Source organism: Macaca fascicularis, chromosome 7, assembly GCF_037993035.2.
Source record: "Macaca fascicularis isolate 582-1 chromosome 7, T2T-MFA8v1.1".
NCBI classification, from domain to species: domain Eukaryota; kingdom Metazoa; phylum Chordata; class Mammalia; order Primates; family Cercopithecidae; genus Macaca; species Macaca fascicularis.
In genome coordinates this window covers 69,458,249-69,480,227 of record NC_088381.1, presented here as the reverse complement: position 1 = coordinate 69,480,227, position 21,979 = coordinate 69,458,249, and the positions used below count along the sequence as shown (strand labels likewise).

The 21,979-nt window shown below is 39.6% G+C and overlaps 1 protein-coding gene across 7 annotated transcripts in view; it reads right to left on the bottom strand.

The window, feature by feature from the left end:
- The window catches only part of LOC102117892 (ubiquitin-conjugating enzyme E2 Q2-like), a 155,436-nt gene that overhangs the window by 133,157 nt on the left and 300 nt on the right, over nt 1–21,979 (bottom strand). For 2 of the 7 annotated variants that reach the window (XR_012415324.1, XR_012415320.1), the window contains exons 2-3: nt 6,703–6,802; nt 6,500–6,552 (exon numbers count right to left, since the gene is read on the bottom strand). The exons of 2 other annotated variants lie outside the window; for them this stretch is intronic. Coding sequence is in view for 1 of the 5 variants with exons in the window: in XM_065548372.2 (XP_065404444.1) it covers nt 6,698–6,802 (105 nt within the window). In the remaining 4 variants the exon portion in view is untranslated. Of the gene's footprint in view, nt 1–6,499; nt 6,553–6,697; nt 6,803–21,979 lie in introns of all 7 variants that reach the window. 3 more of the 7 variants (XR_012415321.1, XM_065548372.2, XR_012415322.1) reach the window with 2 other exon arrangements.

Here is a 21,979-nt window from a genome sequence, read left to right as displayed (position 1 = left end):
TTCTAGGAGGTAAAAATAAGACCCCCAAATCAAAAAATGAAAAAAAAAAAAAAACACTTGTAGAAGGGCCAGAGCACAATGGACTTGACTCAGCAAAGCATTTAAGGTGACTCATGTCTGTAATCCCAGCACTTTGAGAGGTTGAGGTGGGTGGATCATGAGGTCAGGAGATCGAGACCATCCTGGTTAATGTGGTAAAACCCTGTCTCTACTAAAAGTACAAAAAATTAGCCAGGCATGGTGGCACATGCCTGTAGCCCCAGCTACTCAGGAGGCTGAGGCAGGAGTATCACTTGAACGTGAGAGGTAGAGGTTGCTGTGAACCAAGATCGCACCACTGCACTCCAGCCTGGGCAACAGCGTGAGACTCCGTCTCAAAAAAAAAAAAAAAAAAAAAAAAGGAAAACCCACACACTTTACAGTTACACAGAAAATCATACTAACTATCAGAAAGAACTAAGAATCAGATAGGCATCAGAGTTTTCATCTATAACAATAAATATCAGAACATAAAAGTGTAAAGACCTGGAAAGAAACTCAATCATGACCTCAGAATTCTATATCTAACTCCCTCAAGACAGGAAGCCTATCTGTGTATGTTTGCCTCCAGATTCTCCACACTGATATGGATGGAGTACTTTATACAGAGTCAGATATTTGTTGAACAAATGATAGCAGACAGTAAGTTCATGGAACACACTCCATACACATCCCCACAAACCCTTTCTAGAGGGAAAAAAAACCTAGGATATTATTCAGGGATATACTTGAGGGGCAGGGAGCAGGAGACATAATACAAGAAGTAGCAATAAGCAAAGACAACAGTAACACCAATAGTGAAGTGTAAATGATTGCTATATAGCTGAAAGGTCACTTGCCATATTCTCTGACCATACTGATGCACTAAAAATAACTCAAAAGCCACCTGAAAATGCTTTTTAAATTTTTTTTTCTAGATAACTCTTGGGTAAAAGAAGAAATTGATCCTCATGCCTCAATCATCCAACTCCTAAGTATGTGCCCCAGAAAAATGCTGGCACAGGGGTACCATGAAATATAGACAACAATGATCACAGCAGCATTCGCTGTTCCTAATAACACTGGAAACAACCCACATGTCTGTATCTAGCCAAGGGGATAAATGGTATGGTGTATTCAAACAATGGAGTAAATACAGCAAAGCAAAAGAACGATAGCTACGCACAATAGGAACAAATTTCACACACAATATTGAGCACAACAAAGGTATGAAAAAATACATATAGCATGATTTTCAAAAGTTTAAACAATAGGCAACACTACACTGTATTGTTCAAGGATGCATATGTGAGCGATAACACTAGAGAAACTTAAGTTTTCTGTAGTGCAGGCAGTGTGCCTTTTCTTCTTCACCTCAGTGCTGGCTAGGTGTTGGTTCCCAAGTACTCACTCTAACTATATGTTACAATAAGCTTATGTTTTACATAGTTTCAATACATGTCATATCTCACAATAAAAAGGTTTTTTTTTTTTTGGGTGGGGGCAGAGTTTTGCTCTTACTGCCCAGGCTTGAGTGCAGTGGCACGATCTCAGCTCACTGCAACCTGTCTCCCGGATTCAAGCAGTTCTCCTGCCCCAGCCTCCTGAGTAGCTGGATTTGTAGGCATGTGCCACCACACCCAGCTAATTTTTGTATCTTTAGCAGAGATGGGCTCTCTCCCTGTTGGTCAGGCTGGTCTCGAACTCCTGACCTCAGGTGATCTGCCTGCCTTGGCCTCCCAAAGTGCTGGGATTACAAGCATGAGTCACCGTGCCCGGCTAATAAAAAGTTTTAATAGTAAGAGCAATGAGAACATAGGACACAATAAAATGACTTAGAAAATACAAACTGTTTAGAAAATAGATTTTAAAACTTGTGTAATAAAGTCAAACAGCACCCAAAGAAAATGTATACTCTTACATGTTTGTTTAAAAAGCAATTTAAATTACATTGATCCACTAAACTAGAAAAAGTAAAATAAAGAAAAAGGGGAAATAATTAAGACATAAGGAAAATGTGAAAAGAAACCCACTAAATTTAAAAAATAAAACTAAAGGAGGATTCTTTCAAAAGACTAAGATAATAAAACAATCACGCCTCTGATAAGTGATCAAGATAAAGAAAACTTTGAAGGGAAAAGGGCATATAGCCACATGTTAGTATGATGTAAAAAGTGAAAACTTTACACATCTTTACAACACCTTTGAAGTGTGGAAGAAGTGCTCATTTCTTTTAAGAATCTACAGTTATGAAAACTAACTGAAGAAATGGAAAATCTGGAGACCAATACACAAGAAGGAAAAAGACAGATTCATCCTCCAAATTGGACATTTATTTAAACCAGGGTTTGTCAGCCTCAGCAATATTGATATATTGGGCCAGACAATTCTTTGTGGAGGGTTCTCCTGGTGTGTTGTGGGACATTTAGTAACATCCCCTCTACCCACAGAATGCCAATAAGACCTCCCGACCATGGCCAGTTGTGACCACAAAAATGTCTCCAGATATTTCCAAACGTCCCATGGGAGGCAAAATATTCCTGCAGTTGAAAATTACTGTGTAAACTAGATTTACATCCTAGGTGTTAGAAAAAAAGATGTAAAGCTTCCCAAGTTAGCCCTGCACACCCTTGATACTGGAATGAAATAAGAGCCTTAAAGGAAACAAACAAAACTTTAATCTTATTTAATACAGAAGTAAAAAATAGAATATTACCATAGCCGTTCTAACAGTGTTTATTATAGGAATGCAAGGATGATTCAAAATTGGGAAAATTTCATCAGGTAATTCACAAATTATATTTCTCCATGGAATTGTAGGCACAATCATGAAAAACAAGGTAGCTCTATATGCATTAAGTTCATGTGATATTCAGTGGAAAACACAAGTTGCATATGTCTTATAGAAAAAAACTGAACACTGAACACATATTTTTACCATCTGCTCTTTGCCCTGAGGCTCCACTAGAAATACAGTGAAGAAACATTATATAAACACACAATTACAAAAAAAAGGAATGGGGTTACCAACAGAAGATAATTCACCTCCATTAGACAATGACAGTAAATGGAAAATGGTTAATTAATAGAGCAAAGCAAACAAAAGTGGAGGTCAGAGGGATAGCAATTACAAGTAGGCTAATTTGTCCCACAGCAACCTGGAAAAGTTCTAGACTCAGACACCAGGTATCCCCGAGGGTGGGACTGATAGGCAAGACTGAAAACAGAGATTAACCAAAAGCCTATATAGAGAACACATTTTCCAGGCCCTGAAACACACTGCTCTCCCCCATCTGCTTAAGCAGAACCCAAGCAAACTTATCTACCTCAGACAAGAGAATGTAGATTTCACCTCCAGAAGAATGGAGTAGTTCCAGCCATCATTTATGATTGCACTGGGAGATAAGATAGAGGGGTAGAGGATAACAATCAGGAATCAGCATATATTCCCCCTAAAAGCCATCAGTTGCCAAGTATTGGCCATGAAGAACTCCTAATCGATTTTTTATTTTTATTTTTTATTTGTATTTATTTTATTTATTTATTTATTGAGGCAGGGCCTTGCTCTTTCACCCAGGCTGGAATGCAGGAATGCAGTGGGATGATCACACCTCACTTCAGCCTCAACATCCCAGGCTCAAGCGATCCTTCTGCCTCAGCCTCCCAAATAGCTGGGACTACAGGTGGGTGTCACCACACCTGGCTATTTTATTTATTTATTTTTTGTAAAGATAGGGTCTCACTATGTTGCCCAAACTAGTCTTGAGCTCCTGGGCTCAAGTGATCCTCCACATCAGTCTCCCAAAGCACTGAGATTGTAGGTGTGAGCCACCACACCCAGCCTCTCAGTCTTTTAGTACCTCTCCCAAATATGAATGAACAAGAATGGAATTACAAAAAGGAATACAGGCTGGGCATGGTGGCTCGTGCCTTTAATCCCAGCACTTTGGGAGGCCAAGGTGGGCAGATCACCTGAGATCAGGAATTCAAAACCAGCCTGACTAACATGGAGAAACCCCTTCTCCACTAAAAATACAAAAATTAGCTGGGCGTAGTGGCACATGCCTGTAATCCCAGCTAATCAGGAGGCTGAGGCAGGAGAATTGCTTGAACCCATGAGGCAAAGTTTGCAGTGAGCCAAGATGACGCCATTGCACTCCATCCTGGGCAACAAGAGTGACACTCTGTCTCAAAAAAAAAAAAAAAAAAAAAAGACTACAAATGATAAGCAACATAGAACAGATATTTAAGGAAAGGTTTTAAAAAGAAAAATAAGACCAAAATAAACTAAGAAAAAAAAGTATTAAAGAACAAAGAGATGCTAGAGAGAAAACAAAAGAGTATCAAAATCACTTCATAAAGACACTTGTGAATGTATTATATGAATAAAACAAAAATAGAATATGAATAAGGAATAATCAGAGAAGAAAAAGTTCTTAGAACTCAGGGTTCACCTTGGGAGTTGGTCCCCAATGAGCCACACCTCCTGTCATCATGTCTTTGAACAGGCCCATCCCACAGTGAATCTGGGTTGGCCCCAAGACTCACTTTAACCTAGAGAATTTGGTAGAAATGACACTGGACCTGTTCCAGGTCTAAGTCTTAAGAACACCTGGCAGCTCCGCTTCTGTGATTCTGGAAGCCAAAACAAGTACTGACTATCCTCTTGGAGAAACAGAAGCCACAAGAAGAGGCCCAAGAGGATGAGATACTATGCAGAGAGGAAGGCCACATGAAGAAACACCAAGACAGCAGACCTGTGGGTGAAGAAGCCATCTCAGACACTCCACTGCAGCTGAGCATCCAGATGACCAGTCCCTGACACCATCTAACTGCACAGTGAGAGATGCCAAATGAGACCAGCAGAAAAACTGTCCAGTTAGCCCCAGTTAACCCATACGGTAGTGACAGACAAATGTGTAGTTTTATGCCATTAAGTTTTGGGAAAATTGGTTAAGCAACAATAAATAACCAAAACAAAACTTAAAGTTATGACTGTCCAAATAAAATTTCCTAAAAGTCAAAAGATAAAAATATTCCAGAACTTAAAATTTAAAAAAAATTAGAAATAACGTGAGATACATGACTCAAGACAAAAGGACTAAAATCCAATTAACAGACACTTCAAAATGAACAAACAAAATGGAAAGGAGAAAGTTAACAAAAATATGACAAGATTCAAGATTCCAACTTTGAAAGAGTCTATCCATAGGCCTGTCCATTCAGTGTACCCAGTACAATGAATGAAAAAAGACCCACATTAAGTACAATGTTGTGCTAGTTCAGCTCACCAAGGAAGAGACAAACTCCTAAAAGCTTCCAGAAAGTCATGCATAAATGAGTGAAACTCAGGATGACATGAGGTTCCACCACCACGACTGCTTAGAAGACGACAGCACAGACTTTGAAATTCTAAGGTAAAATTATCCTCAACCTAGAAATACATAATCAACCAAACTATCCATCAAGTGTGAGGGTAGACTATGACAAAAGAGAATAGTGATGGGGATGTGCTATGCACCAGGCACTATTCTAAATGGTTTACATGTACCAACTCATTTAATCATCATAGCTCCCTAGAAACATAGGTACTAATACTATCACTGGTTCCCCCATTTTGCAAATGGAAAATTGATGCATAGAGCAATTAGGGAATCAGCCCAAGGGCATACAGCTAATAAGCAGTAGAACCAAGATTCAAACCTGTCTCAGACTGGCTCCAAAACCCAAACACTGGATTGTATTTTTTCAGAAGCTAGAGATCAGAAAATATACCACCCCATGCTTCCTTTGGGTTTTACTTGAGGACATAGTCAGGTAAAATGATAAAGGGAAAGCCAAGAAATATGACATGGGATCCAGGAAACTATGGATCTACTCTAGGAGAGCAGATGAGAAAAACCTCAAGGTGACATCTGCACAGCCAACCCAAAGAACAATCTGCCAAAATGGGCACAGAGGAGCCAAAGGCTTTGGAAGAGAAGGAGATCTCACAGAAAAGGCTACAACAGAATTTTTTTATTTAAAAATTACTATTATGAGGAAGACACTGCAAAACAAAAAGCAGCACCAAGAAAACAAATATCCTATCCTAAATATTCTAGAAAACTTGGCTTTATAAAGTCCTAATCATAATTAGTGATAACTTATATGACTAAAGATAATATTTGAGGAAGGGAAAGTGAGTGGTATAAGAACCAAATTCTCATGTATTATACTAAAAAGTCAATAACTGATACCTAAATAGATAAATCCAGGAAGAAGTTAGGGGTAGTGGTGAGCTAGTGGAGATTTCTGTTGCTTGCAGGAGATAACATTTGGGCGAGTCCTTAAGAAGCATAGACAGACTTAAGGAGATGGCATTTCTAGGTGAAGGTAATTCAATGAACAAAGACAAACAATGAAAGAAGCAAGAACATTTACGGACACCAGGAATATTAACAACAAAAAGCTGGTGTTAGGGAAAAGGGCAATTTTTTACCTGTCATACTAAATGCTAGCAGCTCCAAAGAATGAAAAGGTTGTTTTTAGTATCTAAAACAGAACAAACAAAACAATTCAATAGGAACAGAAAAACTAACTTCTAAATAAGTTGAATAATTTTAAAAAATCATCCTAGTTTGACTTTTTTTTAGACAATTTATTTTCACTCTTGAACACTACAGAATTTTTACTTTACCTGACCTATGGGTAGTGGTTGATCTGGCATCTCAACATCCAGGTGCTTAGGAAGGTTATCTAATCTGCGGAGTCCACATATCCAGCACTTCAATTGCTGATGAAGCTACAAAACACATTTCAGTAAATAAGCATTATGTTAAAGAGCCCTTAGAAGACATCAATAATGTTATGACTACTGTAATCAACCCAGTAGGAAATAAAAAAGTTTGTTATTACTCACCTACCACTTACAGATTTAAAAAAAAAAAACAAAAAAACCTCTTTAAAATATTTTCAGGAGGCTCTAGTTTAAGAAAGTTACTATGGCTTGGGGTATAATCGCTACTATTGATACCTGGCAGAATGACAACAATAAAGGCAGAGGATCCTAGGAAGTTCCAGATATTGTCCAATTTCTCATTGCTACCTTGTTTTCCTAGAAACTTACAACTTCAAACAAGAGAACCTTAATACATTAATGAGGCTACCAAAAAGAAAAAGAAAAAAAACCACACACAGGCAGTGTTGTTACACATGGATTATAAAATTATATATTCCAGTGATAGTCAGTTAAAAGTACAAAAGCAAATGTAATCCAGCAGACAGAGCCTGGAAATCTAGATGACCTTGGATATCACATCTAATTCCCTGAGTTTGAGTCTACTGATCTGTAAAACAAAGAAATGAAAACTTTCCCAGAATGATAAAGATTAAATGAAAACTGTAAAACATTTGATATTTAGTAGGCTCTTAAGTGTCTGTCTAAAAAATAATAATTCACTAGGAAACTGCAAAGAATAACTAAATTTCCATGTTTAAGTCCAAATTGTATTGTAAGCACATTTACTTTAAGGAAGTAAGCAAGGTAAACTATGTGCACAAGTGTGGTTTTCATTGTTTAAAATGTTTTTTGGCCGGGCGCGGTGGCTCAAGCCTGTAATCCCAGCACTTTGGGAGGCCGAGACGGGCGGATCACGAGGTCAGGAGATCAAGACCATCCTGGCTAACACGGTGAAACCCCATCTCTACTAAAAAATACAAAAAAAAAAAACTAGCCGGGCGAGGTGGCGGGCGCCTGTAGTCCCAGCTACTCGGGAGGCTGAGGCAGGAGAATGGCGTAAACCCGGGAGGCGGAGCTTGCAGTGAGCTGAGATCCAGCCACTGCACTCCAGCCTGGGCGACAGAGCCAGACTCCCTCTCAAAAAAAAATAAAAAATAAAAAATAAAAATAAAATGTTTTTCAATGTATAAGGTGACTCAAATGGGATCTAATAAGGCAACTCACTTCACTTGGTCAGGAACAATTTTCTGGGTATCTCTGACCAAGAAGAGAGATAAAGAGAAAGAAGCAGGTTCACACAGGACAAAGAAAGAAGACACAGGATTAGAATGGGTTAACGAAGCAAAGAATAAGCCTTCCCAAAGTGAACAATGAAGAAGGTGGAAACAGGAAGGTTGAACCATAAATTAGGATCCACCAAAAATCCTCATGCTTAAAAGGAAGCCAAGCCCCAGTGTGGATTTGTTATGCACCCAATGTGCTCTGCTTTGTGCATAATGAAGATGAGGCAGGGCGATCTGGACACAGACCTGGACACTCTGACCTCTAGCACAGAAGGGGCTACAGGAGGGCTGGGGTGAAACAGGAATTAAAAGAAATTAAAGAATGTGTAAGCAAAAACTCAGTTGAATGTAAAAAAAAAAAAAAAAAAAAAAAAAAAAAAAAAAAAAAAGCAAAACTGAATTCCCCCTAAGAAAGAAAAAGAGGTGGAGTACTTTAAAAATTAACTGCCTGTTTTTCTGAGGCTAGTGAGCCTTATCTCTCCTCCTTTCCCAGGCATTGTGAAGACCCTGTTTCTCTAGCTGTGCAGCTGCAAGGTCACTAGACAGATAAACTCAAGTTGTAAAACATGTTTTTCCTTGAAAAGTAAGAAATAATGTAATGTATGTCTCAATTGAAAAACTATCTTTGTTGCTTGCTTCTGTAATATGCTTCCCCCTGCATAGATCTCCCCCACCCCACAAAATGCTTAAAAGGTAACCTGACTCTTTGTTCAGGGCTCAGTCCTTTAGATGTTAATCTGACTGGGCCAGGGCAACTAAATAATAATATATATCCTCCTCAACCCCTCAGTCTCTCTGATTCCTAAATTATCCCGCTGCAGGGGGAGAGAGGCAGCAGGGTAGTGGAGTCATACCAAGCAACAAGAAAGACAGGGTAGTGGCTGGGCATGGTGACTCACACCTGTAATCCCAGCAATTTGGGAGGCCGAGGCAGGCACATCATCTGAGGTCAGGAGCTGAGACCAGCCTGACCAACATGGTGAAACCCCATCTCTACTAAAAATACAAAAATTAGCTGGGCATGGTGACAGGTGCCTGTAATCCCAGCTACTCAGGAGGCTGAGCCAGGAGAATTGCTTGAACCTGGGAGGTGGAGGTTGCAGTAAGGCAAAATTGCACCATTGCACTGCAGCCTGGGGGACAAGAGTGAGAGTTCATCAAAAGAAAGAAAAAGGAAGGAAGGAAGGAAGGAAGGAAGGAAGGAAGGAAGGAAGGAAGGAAGGAAGGAAGGAAGGAAGGAAGGAAGGAAGGAAGGGAGGGAGGGAGGGAGGGAGGGAGGGAGGGAGGGAGGGAGGGAGGGAGGAAGGAAGGGAAAGGAAGGAAGGAAGGAAGAAAAGAAGAAAAGGACAGACAGGGTAGTACATTTTCCATGAATTTCAATTTTACTCTCTTCCCCCACCACACAAACACAAAAGCATTTGAGGGATGGGAGGAAGAAAGTGAGATCACAGGGAAAATAGTAAGAGACATTCAGAAGGACAGGTCTTAGAAATTTACTAGTTTCGGGGGGAGGGGGGCAGTCAGAGAGCAGTAGTATATAAAAGAATGCTAGGACAGCTCCCAGGTTTAGGCATGGGTGACTAGTTTGATTATTTCATTTTGTCCCACTCGCAGTTACAAGGAGAATTATTGATGGAACACATGATAGGGCTGATATAGTGCTAGGAAGCGGATACATGAAAATTTAAATATCATCATTTTGAACACCCATGTTACTCCAAGTGAGATTCCCTAACATATATGATATACAGACAGATATATGGGCTTGAAACTCTGGAGATGAATACAGATTTAGGAATCCCTGGAACACAGGTCATGACTTAAGTAATGGGAGTCAAAGATTACTCAGAGAAAACACAGGATGAAAAGAGAAGAAAGAAGTAGGCCAACGAAGAAGAGATCAGAGGAGACCAAGGCAGGGTGATAAGATCAAAACAGGAGAAAAGAATCCGATAGAAGTCCCATTCGATTATCATGTCCCTTCCCAGAGGACATGGACATGCTTTTTTTTTTTTTTTTTTTTTTTTTTTATCTTTTATACCCAATTATCACAGGTCCTGGCACAGAAGCCACACAGTTTTTTTTAATTGTGTTCTACTATTCAGTTTCCCGTATCCACCAGGGGAGAAAAAAGTAAGTATAAACAAGCACAGACATAGATTTTTTTACACTGTATACTAAAGGGGTCAGATTATACACAATATTTTATGCCTCACTTTTTTACCTAATATATATTAGAAGTTTGTACATGTTCTTATGGAAAGACTGGCTGCATTTTTTTGTTCTACAACAGAATATTCTATTATAAAACTGTACACTATAATTTTTATTTAACCAGCTCTTTATTGGCGGATATTAAGAATGGAGGAATGTTTCAACAAGGGAACAATCAACAGTATCAAAATACTGCAGAGGGGTCAATTTGGGGACTAAGAGGGGAGCCACTGGATTTGGCAACTAGGAGATAAATTTTAGCACAATGATGAAGGCAGAATCCACATTATAATGAGCTCAGTGAAAAAAGGTGAAGACATATAGCTTATTCTCTTAAGAAATTATGCTACAGTAAACTGGCAGAGGCTGTAAGAGTGGGCAGTGAGTTGTTTTCTCCTTCATGTAAATATATTTACTTTTTTAAACACTAGGCCCAATTGTATACCCAACTTCATTAATTTTACGAACATGTTTATGTAAGTATGTATATATGTATGTTATGTAATGTTTTAGACACTGAAAAATAACTCATTTCTGCTATTATAAAACTGTTATCTTTAGATGTTCAGAAGCAACTCCCTAAAACTAGGTAGCAGTAATGGAGCTATGTCTATCATTCTTTCCCATCAACCCCCTTGCTGGAAATGTAAACATGTGTCCATCAAGCCTTTAATTTTTACATCTCATCTTTATGGCTCTCCATACAAAACTTAACCTTTTTTTTTGTTTTGTATATGTATATTTATATGTATATCTATCTATCTATCTCTCTCTATATATAGATATATATATAGAGAGAGAGAGAGAGAGAGAGTCTTGCTATATTGCTCAGGCTGATCTCAAACTCCTGGACTCAAGCAATCCTTCCACCTTGGCCTTGCAAAGTGCTGGGATTACAGGCATGAACCACTGTGCCCAGCCTCAGGCTTAACTCTTAAAATATCTTCAAACTGATGTTCTTCTGTTCTAATTTTTAAGTATAGATGTGTTTAAACCAACTATAACTTATTTTGACAAAAATTGGAGTTAAGACTCAAACTTCCTCAGATGGTCAGTTCTCATAAAACTATTTACAGAATAATCTATCCTTTCACTGTTAAGTTAAAATACCACCTTTTCCTTACACTAAATTCTCATTTGCATGACTCTGATTCTAAACTTCCATTGCCTTTATCTGTCTGGCCCAGGGCTAGTCTACAATATTTTATTTAATATCTGATTGAAAGAGTCTATACTTTATTATTTTTTATTATTTACTCTTCTAAACAAACTTTAGAGTCATTTTGTCAAGTGCCAAAAATAGATCTGCTGGAATTTGTAAATTGTGTGTGTGTGTATATATATATACACACAATATATATATATATGAATAGATATAAAATATAAAAAATATATATACACACACACTTTTTTTTTTTTTTTTTTGAGACAGGATCTCACTCTGTCATGTAGGCTGGAGTTCAGAGGCATGATCTCGGCTCACTGCAACCTCTGCCTTCCAGGCTCAAGTGATCCTCCTGCCTCAACCTCAGGAGTAGTTGGAACTACAGGTGTGTGCCACAGACACCCAGCTAATTGTCATCTACTCACCTCAGCTTCCCAAACTTTCAGGATTACAGGTATGAGCCACTGTGCCCAGCAGAAATTACATTTATAAATTAATATGAAGACATGTTGATAACTAACATATTTATAACATGAAATCTGCTCATCCAGGAACATAGAATGCAAATCTTTCATTCCACTCAGCAAAATTTTGTCATGTCCTTGATAAAAGTCCTGCACATCTAAGTTTATTCCTAGATATTTAATTTTTGCTGAAATACATGAAAAAATACTTCATCACTATATCTTCTAAGTGATTATAGCCAACATTGGGGAAGGCTAATGATTTTTATATAAAAGAGCTTTTAACCAGTAATCTTAAATATTGTTTTTTTCAGTTAGTTCCTTTGGATATTTTTAGGTAAACAATCATGTCAACTGAAAATAATGATTGTTATTTTTCTATAAAGACTATGACATCATGGGAAAATACAGTAAATACTTCTTAAAAGAATATAAAAGGGCCGGGTGCAGTGGCTCAGCCTATGATCCCAGCACTTTGGGAGGCCGAGGAGGGCAGATCACGAGGTCAGGAGGTCGAGACCATCCTGGCTAACATGGTGAAACCCCGTCTCTATTAAAAAATACAAAAAATTAGCCGGGTATGGTGGCGGGCACCTGCAGTCCCAGCTACTGGGGAGGCTGAGGCAGGAGAATGGTGTGAACCCAGGAGGTGGAGCTTGCAGTGAGTCCAGATTGCACCACTGCACTCCAGCCTTGGCAACAGAGCAAGACTCCATCTCAAAAAAAAAAAAAAAATATATATATATATATATATATATATATAAAACTTTAGAGAATATGACCTCAACTATGGAAACATATGTGTAAGGGTTATGTATTTTACTAGCAAAGAAAAAATATATACTGGTAGAAAATGGCCATGATGTCAACTGTCAATAGTGGTTATATTAGGTAGAGAAATTATGGGAGACTTGAATTTTTTCTTTTTTCTTTTCTGTACTTTACTAATTTTCTTAGTAATTATGAGAATTATGATGTTGCTTATGAGTTTTAGATTTAAAAAAAAGGTTTTTAAAATTTTTCCAACATGGAAAGTTATATTTCTTTATATACTAAAAACAAAAACAAAACTTTCTATTTGAATATCTTTGACTTTTACTGCAGACTTACAGACCCTTGAAAGAAAAGGCAATTCCCTCCCACTAGTTCTGGTGTCATTCTCCCCATCTCTCTTTCACTTCCACCTTGGTCTTTTTTCTACTTCCCACCTTGGCTAGTGGCCTCTACTCAAAATGTTTGCTTGGCTTAATGTTTCGAATTCAGGGAAAAAGAGATCCTGAATTCCTAATCTAAACTGAGGTTATACATGTGGGAAATAATAAAGAGAATCCAGATAGTAAGTAAGATTTGGAGGGCTTAAAATACCCAGACTTTAATTCCTCTAAGATTATAGTCTTTAATCATGGTTTTTTTAATCGTATTATCTCTTAACATTTAATTTCTAAATATAATATTCATGAGGAAAAGAGAAAATAGCTTGGCTTCTTTCCTCACAGAATTGTTGTTCTTAGTATCTTCTAGACATTCCAGAACTGATGTCAGATTTGGCTCATCAGAGTCCACAAACCATATCGGTGAAGAAAATGAACAGGATTCCTGTTTAACACAGAGACACCTGTGTTAAACATTTACATACAGACTAACCCAAATATAAAATTAAACCACACCACTAAATGGCAAGATGACCATGGATTTAAACAAAATGTGTGGGGGAAGAGGCAACACATTAAAACCCATGTGAGGAGCTGGACTTCTAAGACAGCCATTCTCCTTGCATAGCACTGTCTGCTGCTACAGCTCATAGAAGTCAACAATTTTCTTCAACACTGGTAGGCAGCCTCTAAATGGCCCTGATCACTGTCACCTCCTGCCATTCACACCCTTGTAAAATTCCCACCCCTGGACCTAGTGACTCACTTCTAACAAAGAGAATACAGCAAAAGTAATAACATCACTTCTGAGGTGAGGCTACATGGAGACCATGATGCCTGCCTTGGTCACCCTTCTCCTGCTCTCTCCATTGCTCCCTCTGATGGAAGCCAGTTGCCATGTGATGAGGTGCCCTATGGAGAGGCCCACATGGCAAGGTATTGTAAAAGGCCTCTGACTGATAGCCATCTAGAAACGGAGGCCCAGTCCAACAGCCTGAGATGAATTCTGCCAATGCAAGCTTGGAGACGGATTCTCTCCCTATCCTGCCTTGGGATGATCACAGCTGCCACCAACACATTCACTGCCTGGTGAGAGGCCAAGCCAGTGAACCCAAGGTAAACTGCACAGAATCCTGACCCACAGAAACTGTGAGATAAGGTTTGTTGTTTTAAGCCACTAAATTTGTTACAGAACAATAGATAACTAATTCAAACACCATAAAATTCTAACATTTTATTCTATCACACGAACCAAGTAATACCAATAAATGCCATTACTATACATATATTTTCAGAACACAATTACATGTGATTTTTTTTAAAAAGCTAATGAACTAAACATGAACTAAGTATTATGTGCTTTCACCCACTAATAGACATTTATTCTGTTATGTTGTCCTGCTTTCTATTACAAATTGGGGAAAAGCCATTATTATTATATATTAGCTTCAGAAGAACTAGTTTCAGGTCATGGAAAACCATGAAAACCAGAAAACGATGAAAACCATGGAAAACCAGAAAAACAAGTTGGCTGGCCACGGAGGCTCATGCCTGTAATCCTGGCACTTTGGGAGGCCGAGGTAGGTGGATCACAAGGTCAGGAGATAGAGACCATCCTGGCCAACATGGTGAAACCCCATCTCCACTAAAATAAAATCAATTAGCCAGGCATGGTGGCATGTGCCTGTAGTCCCAGCTACTCAGGAGGCTGAGACAGGTGAGTCACTTCCACCTGGGAGGCAGAGGTTTCAGTGAGCTGAGATGTGCCACTGCACTCCAGCCTAGTGACAGAGCAAGACTTCATCTCAAAAAAAAAGAAAGAAAGAAAAATAAAGAAAAGAAAAGAAAAGAAAAACAAGTTGTATTGAAAGAGGACATCATTAACAGCATATCTCTTCAACTATTTTCATTCTTCTCATTCCTCTCTTACAGTGTCCCAAATATCTTTGCAGGCTAAAATAAACTCTTAGAATTAATCCCTTTTTTTTTTTTTTTTTTTTTTTTTTTTTTTTTTTAAGATGGAGTCTTGCTCTGTCACCCAGGCTGGATGCAGTGGCATGATCTTGGCTCACTGCAAGCTCTGCCTCCCGGCTTTGCACCATTCTCCTGCATCAGCCTCTGGAGTAGCTGGGACTATAGGTGCCCGCCACCACGCCTGGCTAATTTTTTGTGTTTTTAGTAGAGATGGGGTTTCACCATGTTAGCCAAGGCGGTCTTGATCTCCTGATCTCGTGATCTGCCTGCCTTGGTCTCCCAAAGTGCTGGGATTACAGGTGTGAACCACCATGCCTGGCCCAATCCTATTCTTAAAGAACACTTTTGGACTATTGCATTTTCTTCTTCAAATTCTTCAGCATACATTGGGAATACACCACATGAACCATTTCTACATTTTTAGTTTTGTGGTTTTTTTGTTTTTTGTTTTTGTTTTTTTGGCTAAAGAAACTGCAACTAGATTTAGGACCTCATTCTATTAGGTTAGTATTTGTCTAGTAAACTTGAGCATAAGCAAAACAAAATACATGTTGTTGCTCTGGACTGAAACCCGTCAAAATCATATTTTAGAAACTACAAAAACATTAACTGAAATCAAGTTTTTAAAAATCTTGTAGATTAAAAGATATGACATATCGTAGGTTTAAGTACCTATTTCAATAGTTCCCAAAGTGTGGCCCTCAGACCCCCAGGTCCAAACTATTTTGACAGGAATACTAACATGGTGACATTTGCTGTAAGGGTACAGATACAATGGTGGGTTAAAATGCTGGTACTTTAGCACAAATAAAGGAAGTAACACCAAACTACTAGTAGTCATGGTATGACTACTATGCACAGGAAATGTTTAAAGGTTTAAAAAGGAACGGTGGGCCAGGCACAGTGAATCACGCCTGTAATCCCAGCACTTTGGGAGGCCAAGACGGGCAGATCACCTGAGGTCAAGAGTTTGAGACCAGCCTGACCAACATGGTGAAACCCCATCTCTACTAAAAATACAAAAATTAGGTGGACATTGTGGTTGCATGCTTCTAGTCCCAGCTACTTGGCAGGCTGAGGCAGGAGGATTGATTAAGCCCAAAAGATTGAGGCTACAGTGAGCTGTGATCATGCTACTGCACTTCAGCCTGGGTGACAGAACAAGACCCTGTCTCAAAAATAAAAAGAATGTCTATGATGAAGCAGTGAAAATTTTACATCTTAATCCTTGAATATATCTTTTTAATATTTTATGTGATGAAATGGGAAGTACACATGAGCATTCGTACAGACTACCTGAGAAAAAACCCTTGGGTGATCAAGTCATGAAGTGAATTAACCACTTAAATGGAATATCATTTTTACTTCAAAGGATGACTGACAAAAAATGTTATTTCAGCTTGGGTTTTGGAGACATTTTCTCAAAAAAGGAGATTCTGTTATTTCAAGGAAAACAACAGACAGGCCATAATAAAATTCAACAATAAAATTGCTAATAATAAAACTCAAGCTTTTGAACAAAAAATTAGAATTTTAGAAAACTGATGTCTACCATCGCTTTCCAAAAGTATTCTGATGAGACTGATGGTGATATTGATGAATGAATTTTGATACCATATAATCAAGTGTATCAACATATAGAAGATCTCAGTGAACGATTATTTTTGAAGCGACCAATGCATGATGTTATAATATCATGCAAGGGTAAAAAATCCAAAGTTCAAGAAAAATCAAGTTTTGATGGAGTATCAAAAAAGAAGTCAAGGCAACATGGCAAAACCCTGTCTCTACGAAAAATACAAAAAAGTAGCTAGGTGTGGTAGCACACACCTGTAGTCCCAACTACTGTGGAGGCTAAGGTGGGAGGATCACCTGAGTCCCCAGAGACTGAGGCTCCAGTGATCCATGACCATACCACTGCATTCCAGCCTGGGCAACAGAGCAAAACCCCATCTCAAAAAAAAGAAAAAGAAAAAGAAATATCCACAATGATCTAAAATGGCTATCTGTATGACATTGGCCTTTGTTCAAATTTTTTTCAAGCAAATATCACACAATAAATTGAATGCAGACACAAATGACATACCAAACACCAAAGAAGATTAAGATTGCAAAAGATTAAGATTGTACTACTTTGGGTTTAGAAATTTTCTTTTCATAAAAGCATTTATAACAATATTTGGTGAACCTTTAAAGAATATTTTGAATATTTCTGATTTAATTTCTAGTGATAAATACCAGTAGATATCACCTACATACACAAAAGCTCCTTGGGCCCTCAATATATTTTTAAGAGTGTAAAGGTATCCTGACCCCAAAACTTTGAGAACTGCTGTCTTCCCCTCCACTTTCTTCCTTCCCTTGAATTTCTTCCTTGGAAAAACATTCCTTTGCCATTCTACATTAACTTATTTAGTTCAATTGAGGCCAGTTTTGCTACCTCTCTCCCGTCTTTCCACATCCTTCTCTTGACACAAAACCTGACCAAAGGAGTCTACCAGCCCACCCCATTTCCAGTGATTAGCTGTCAGGTGGGCTAAGCCAAGCAAATCTGAGTTTTCCCTGAGACTAGACCTCTCTTTCTGGGAGATATGGAACCACAGGGACAAGATGGGCCACCTTGGGGTAGTCAGAATTCATCTTGCCTAAATGGGAAGAGGTTAGGCAAGTTTCTAGAAAGCCAAACTGCTTTCTGGAAAGTCAAAGATAATTATACTTTCTGCCATGACTGTGAGAATGCACATTTCATTGCACACTTTCTAGTATTTTTACCAATCTGATAAGTAAAAGCTGGTACCTAGAAGAAAAAAAGGCCGGGTGTGGTGGCTCATGCCTGTAATCCCAGCACTTTGGGAGGCCAAGGTGAGTGGATCACCCAAGGTCAGGAACTCCAGACCGGCCAACATGATGAAACCCCATCTCTACTAAAAATACAAAAATTAGCCAGGCATGGTGGCAGGCTCCTGTAATCCCTGCTACTCGGGAGGCTGAGGCAGAAGAATCACTTGAATCTGGGAGGCAGTGGTTGTAGTGAGCCAAGATCATGCCACTGCACTCCAGCCTGGGTGACAAGAGCGAGACTTTATCTCAAAAAACAAATTTTCCATACAATATAATTTGCTCCATGTCTAGAAACTAATTCAGCAATGAGAACTGAAAGCCTCACTTGGAAGGTTTCAAGGATTTAGCTCTACCTATGGATGTCCAAACATTAGTTAAGGTAGAAAAAAAAATACACACACACACACACACACACACACACACACACACACACACACACACTCACCCCTATGTATTCAGTACCAGGAAACACAATGACTAGACGGTACAGTCATCCAACACAAAGCACACAATAACTGAAGGCACTGTAGAGGAGTAACTTCTGACATGGATCTACAATATTGTTGAGTGAAAAAGCAGATTACAAAAAAAAAATCTGATTTTTTAAGGGAGAGGGAACACATACAAGCACAGGAGAAAAGAGATGAGCAGAGGACTGGAAAAATACAAAATTCTCATGGTGGCACATTCTGAGTGGTAGAATTATAGGTATGATTTTCTAGTTTTGCCTAAAAATTTTCTAAACTTCTTAAAATAAGAAGTTTTTGTTATCCATATTATAAAATATCCATCACCCCAGCAAATTTAACCTTGAGCACAAACATGTTCAATGTTTGTTCAGTTTAATATTTAAGAAAGACATCTAAAATGATGACTAATATTTAAACCTATGCATTAATATTTTTCAATAATATGCTTTACATTTTGTAATTTTGATAAGGTTAAACTTTATATCCATCTTGAAAAGATAAGTTTTCTATTTGTCTTTAAAATATGACCTACAATCTGCCTGTTTTTAAACAGTGAATGATGCTCAAAAATCACAATATAAATTCAGGCAGTGTTCCTTACATGGAATGTTTAAGGGTTTCTAACACTGTTCTTTTTCACCGGTTATGAAAACACAGAACAATTATCTACACATCTAATTATTCAGGTACTTTGTTTCTCCTCCATTCTATTAGTTTTATAGTAATTTTAAGGCCTGTGAGGATGAAGTTGTCTGTGACAGTTACCACAAAGGTTACTATAAGCAGACAAATTTCAAACAGGTTATCACCACTACCATCCCCACCATACAACTGTCTCAATCAAGGGCAACACAATTCAAGGTTAGCCAAGACAACCTCTTTACCTGTCACTGCTTAAGAAAAGAATTTTTTGGTCTTATTTAGAAATAACTTTCTGTATCTATTTTTCTCCACAAATCCACTGAGACCAAGGTGTGGCTCTATCTCAAGTACCAGTAGGCAAAACTGCCTGCCAGTATGTTCAGTTTCTGTATCTTTCCAAATGTGCGGCACAGCTATCTTTTGATATCATAATGTTTTGAAAACTGAAGCACAAACTTCTTCTTGAAAGTTCAGTTGGGCTCGGTAGCTCACGCCTGTAATCCCAGCACTTTAGGAGGCCAAGGCAGGCAAATCACGAAGTCAGGAGTTCAAGACCAGCCTGGCCAACATGGGGTCTCTACTAAAACTACAAAAATTAGCTGGGTGCGGTGGCAGGTGCCTGTAATCCCAGCTACTAGGGAGGCTGAGGCAGGAGAATTGCTTAAACCTGGGCAGCAGAGGTTCCAGTGAGCCGAGATCGCGCCACCGCACTGCACCCTGGGTGATAGAGTGAGACTCCATCTCAAAATTAAAAAAAAAATAATAATTTCAGATGTACAGCAGCTGTAATTCTTCTGAAGGCTGGTTATGGGACACATTACTTTCATACTTTGTTGTTCAATAAATGTGGGGTGGAGAATAAATTGTCAGAATTACCATATAAAATAAAATTCTAAGTCCTCTGACAACAAAAGAAACTTAAAATACACACACACACACACACACACACACACACACACACACACACACACGGTTTTCCCTAATCATTTTACAACTAAACAACCAATAAGCTAACCAGAGCCCACAAAAGCAGAGTAAAAATTCTATCTCTTGATAAAATAAAAATGCACATATATCCCTGTCATCTAAAAAAAATGCTTAAGTATTCAAAGACAGACAGCAATTATAGCTACTGAGAAAATCATTGTAAGCAAACTAAGGCAGAGAAAACAAAGGTGCTGATGAGGATTTGAACCACCGAACCTGCAGAAACCCACTAGATGGTTTCCTAGGTTCCAAGTTGGCATTATCTTTCAGAACGATCTTCTAGAAAAGATTACATAACACTGTTACAAAGGATCTGGGGAGAGGGATGCTGGCTTGATAAAGCCAGCTGGCTTGATGCTCTGGCTCTCCAGTCATGCTTTACATTTTCACTTCTTACACTCTCTTTCATATGAAGTCAATTTACAGACTTCTATCAAGCCCTTAGAGACCTTTTTGTACTATCCATGACGAGTTCTTGATGTTATCTCTGCACTTTTGACACATTCTTAGCAGTTAACTTACAAGGCAGTTAAGATTTTTGTTCAAGCACAATGTAGTGACAATAGAATCACACACTTAATAAAACAAATATTTACCAAGCATTTATTCAGTGGAAGATGAAAAGCACAAAGTATAATTATAAAATATTCTCCCCTGCCACCATTTTAAAAAAAGTAAAAAGGCTTACAGAATACAGCATAACATGACCAAAGCAAAAATAGTAAGGACTAAAGAGGGTAGGAAGGTGATATATCAGCATGAACAAAATATGACCCAGAAGAGCCTTGGTGGTCAGACATGTAAAGACAAATTGGGTAGGGTTAGTGGGTGGCTGTCAGGGGCACATTCTACAGGGGAAAAATAGCTGATACAGAAGCCTGAAAGGAAAAGCGGGCAGAGCGCCTGTACAGGACTGTTAACCTGCCGCATCCACGGTACAATGCGCCTTTCCAGAACACAGCAGCGGCCCGGGGACAGAGATTGCTCAAACAGCACCAGAGGCTGCATTCCAACTTTTTCTCCCTCAACAAGTCCGTTTTCATTGTTAGTTTCTCCTTAAACACAAACTTAAAAACGATTGGCTGAACACGAGAGAACAAGGAAAACCTGACTGAGGAATGAGGCCTTTAAACTTAAGGGCCTTTGGGGTCCGGGCGCGGTGGCTCAGGCCTGTAATCCCAGAACTTTGGGGGGCAGAGGTGGGTCATTTGAGGTCAGGAGTTCGAGACCAGCCTGGCCAACATGGTGAAACCCTGTCTCTACTAAACAACACAAAAGTTAGCCAGGCGTGGTGGCGGGCGCCTGTAATCCCAGCTACTCGGGAGGCTGAGGCAGCAGAATCGCTTGAAGCCATGGACTGTCAAGGGACAGAGGCTGCAGTAAGCCAAGATCGCCCCACTGCACTGCAACCTGGGCGACAGAGTGAGACTCCATCTCAACAAGTGCTTCCCATCGTGCCGGTTAATTTTTGTATTTTTAGTAGAGACAGGGTTTTACCATGTTGGCCTGGCTGGTCTAGAACTCCTGACCTCAGGTGATCCACCCGCCTCAACCTTCCAAAGTGCTGGGATTACAGGAATGAGCACTGCGCCCGGCCAAAAAACCGAAAATCTTAAAGGCCTTTCCCCTTCCCCGCCTGGGCTCAAACAACAGCCGGAGCCAACCTGTCATGCCCCGTCGCGGTTCCGGAGCAGGTCGGCTGACTGAGGGCGACCACGGGCCCCGAAAGGGCTGCGGGAGACGCGGGCTCCCACCTCGGGAAGCGGCCACCAGGGCGAGAGGTGCCAGCAGTCCCCAAGCCAGCCCCGCGCAAGGAGCCAGAGAGACGCACCCTCAGCCTCCTCCTACCCAAGCCTCCCGCAGTCCCCGCGATCTGGGCCAGGCCAGTCGCAGGAGAAAGGGGTGTGTTGGCCCAGCCCGGGGAACCGGGGCCTCTCCGGGGCAGGCTCCCCTTTGTCCTGGGACTCCAGGAGCCTCCTCTCCGCCCTCGCCCTGACCCGCGAGGCCGCGGCTGGGCGCCTCATCATGACGTTGCAGTGGAGCGTGAGC